This window comes from Sinocyclocheilus rhinocerous, unplaced genomic scaffold (genome assembly GCF_001515625.1).
Source record: "Sinocyclocheilus rhinocerous isolate Xijiao unplaced genomic scaffold, SAMN03320098_v1.1 scaffold642, whole genome shotgun sequence".
Lineage (NCBI taxonomy): Eukaryota > Metazoa > Chordata > Actinopteri > Cypriniformes > Cyprinidae > Sinocyclocheilus > Sinocyclocheilus rhinocerous.
The window spans coordinates 1,530,017-1,532,917 of record NW_015626390.1 but is presented as its reverse complement, the minus strand read 5'-3'; the positions used below and the strand labels follow the sequence as shown (position 1 = coordinate 1,532,917).

Here is a 2,901-nt window from a genome sequence, read left to right as displayed (position 1 = left end):
GTTTGAAATAGTTGTTAAACAGCGGTAGGTTTAACATGAACACAGTAACATCAGTTTATTCAAATGTATACAAAATGGGCTTGAAAACAACATTCACGCTTTGTTTATTATAACAACAGCTTCATGATATTAGGCCTAACTAAAGGAACAAATCACGAAATTTCTCTGGTGTGCTCTGCCATCTGCTGCATTTGCTTTGTAATGACCACCAGTTCGAATAGAATTAGTGATTTCACATAGTAATTAATACTAACAGTGCTGGATAGATTACAGATTCCAAATTACAGGACAAAAATTGTAGATAGTACCATAATCCATTAAATTGGGTAATATAATCAGATTACTTTTTATCACACATGTTTATCAGATTGATTTAAATAGGATAATCTTGTACCATATTAATATACAAATTCAAAGAGAAAGAAAACGTATTCCATTCATTATTATTATCATCAACATGAAGTGCATTAAACATTATATTATCTCAAGGTTTCCTAAACTGGGATTCGTGAAGGACCTGCTGGGGGTTTGTGAGTTTAATGAAAAAAGATGATTTATGGAGAATTAATAAATAATGAATAATTTATTGCTTTTGTGTGAATATTATGTAATCATGTCATCAATAAAAAGTATCTGTAGTCTGATTACAAATATTTAAAAATGTAAAATAATCTAATAACATGTATTTTGGAATCTTATTACATAATCCAGATGTAATCAGTTACTACCCAGCACTGAAAAAAAAAAAGATATACATGTCTGTCTGAATATTGGATTCTGATTGGCTGGCAGGCATGCTATAACTGGCTATAACGCACACACAACTGTCATCTCTCTCTCTCTCTCTCTCGATCGATAATTAATTGAAATAAATGCTATAATTCATTCAAATAAATGTGATCTTACCTCACTTTTTCATCTCTGTGTCTGATTTGAAGCGGGCAGAATGCTAGAGCTAACGAGCCGTAACTGACGAAAATAACCGTAATGTTTACCCTTCCGGTCAAATATTGCGCTGCAAAGTACTAGTTTTAACTTGTCTATAACTTGGCAAATGACCATGGAATAAGCGGGATAATCAACGGCTTACCGTGCATTAAAGGATTTTAAATGCACTTCACGTCGGGTGGTTCTTGGCCTCCACGTCATGCATTTAAAATCCTTCAATGCACGGCAAACCGTTAATTATCCCTTACATATAAATATATGAAATATATAAAACAAGACACTCACAGGTTGTATTTAAGTAGGTATTAAAACTGTATTCAGGACAAAATGTCAAAAGACTACAAATTATTTAATGTATTGATACATCTGAAACGGAGTATACTGATTTTTGGCCCTCAGATAAAAGAACACAAATGCATTCACATTAGTAAAGGCACTGAGTGTTACAACCTACTAAGTGCACGTCTGGTACAGTAAATGGAACAGACGGTTCATTTTGTTCCAAAACACTATATTACATGGTCGTCTAATTAAACTGTTATGACAGAAAGACTAAATAAAAGCTCTCATGTTATGTATACATCATCCAATGCTATACAAATCCTATACAATCCACTGTTTAGATGAGTTGGGTGATTCTTTCTGTTGTTTGTAGGATATAGGGTTAACTGGAAAATCTATTGCAAAAGCAAGGTCATTTTGGGAAGAGGTTGTATGTTGAATGGCTCCATGGGGTCTTCTCAAAGTTTAGACTTGGCTTGGAAGAAGCTCATGATGGCCTGCATGCATTCATCTGAGAGCCAGCGCTCCACCAGTCTCTCCACCTCTGCGTCGTTCACGGCGTGAAGTTTCTCTTTCTCCACCACGCGGATCAGCTGCTTCGACAGGGCCAGAGACTGAAGAGGTACGAGAAAACGACCATGATTAGCATTTGTTTTCATGCAACAAGATCCTTTTACCTGAGAATGATAATTAGACTCATTTTTTCAACACTAGTACATCACAATTCAAGCAGCCTGAGCACTTACGTTCCTGGGCAGTTTGGCATAGGCCTTCAGTCTGGTCCACACCTCGGACTGGAAGGAGCTTTCAGGAAAGACCTCAGTCACCAGACCTACTTCACAGGCCTGTGCGGCCGTCAGCTTCTTATTAAACAACAGCATCTCGCTAGCCTGAACAGAGAGGACAAACAGACTCTAAAGAACATATCTGAGAAAAATATTAAAGGGTTAGTTCACCCAAAAATGAAAATTAGGCTGTGTTTTACAATTTTTTTATGGTGAAATATTGAAATAAGCATATTTATTTATTTTGTGTAATATTTTTATTTAGTAATAGCATTTATAATAAAACAAATATTTATTATTATTATAATTTTATAGTCATGTTATTATATAAATCACACCATTTCTGGCCAGAAATTGCAATCAGAATTTTTAGCAGAAAAACTGCAATTAGATTTTTTCCCCATATAATGTAGTCCACTGTATGTATATAAGTGCTGTTAGCTGATAAAAAAAATAAATTGTACTGTGATTATCATTGTGATATTTTTTTTTTTATAATAAACTGATTAATCTCAAATTTCAGCGGATGTTCATACCTTTGCCGCACCCATAATTTTGGGGAAAAGATATGAAGAGCAGCCCTCTGGACTCTGACCCAGCTGACTGAAGGGTGTGTGAAACGTCGCCTACACACAAAACAAAGGGACAGAAAGCCAAAATACATGCAGATATACAGGTGCATCTCAATAAATTAGAATGTCGTGGAAAAGTTCATTTATTTCAGTAATTCAACTCAAATTGTGAAACTCGTGTATTAAATAAATTCAATGCACACAGACTGAAGTAATTTAAGTCTTTGGTTCTTTTAATTGTGATGATTTTGGCTCACATTTAACAAAAACCCACCAATTCACTATCAACAAATTAGAATACTTCATAAGAAAAA

General features: G+C 34.6%; 1 protein-coding gene across 2 annotated transcripts in view; it reads right to left on the bottom strand.

The window, feature by feature from the left end:
* Positions 1-1,236: 1,236 nt before the first annotated feature.
* LOC107713764 (enoyl-CoA delta isomerase 2, mitochondrial-like) overlaps positions 1,237-2,901 on the bottom strand; it is a 10,520-nt gene continuing 8,855 nt past the window's right edge. For both annotated transcript variants that reach the window (XM_016519375.1, XM_016519382.1), the window contains 3 exons: positions 2,552-2,641; positions 1,977-2,120; positions 1,237-1,844 (listed from right to left, as the gene is read on the bottom strand). In XM_016519375.1, coding sequence (XP_016374861.1) covers positions 1,689-1,844; positions 1,977-2,120; positions 2,552-2,641 — 390 coding nt within the window. In that variant the 3' untranslated portion in view covers positions 1,237-1,688. The remainder of the gene's footprint in view (positions 1,845-1,976; positions 2,121-2,551; positions 2,642-2,901) is intronic.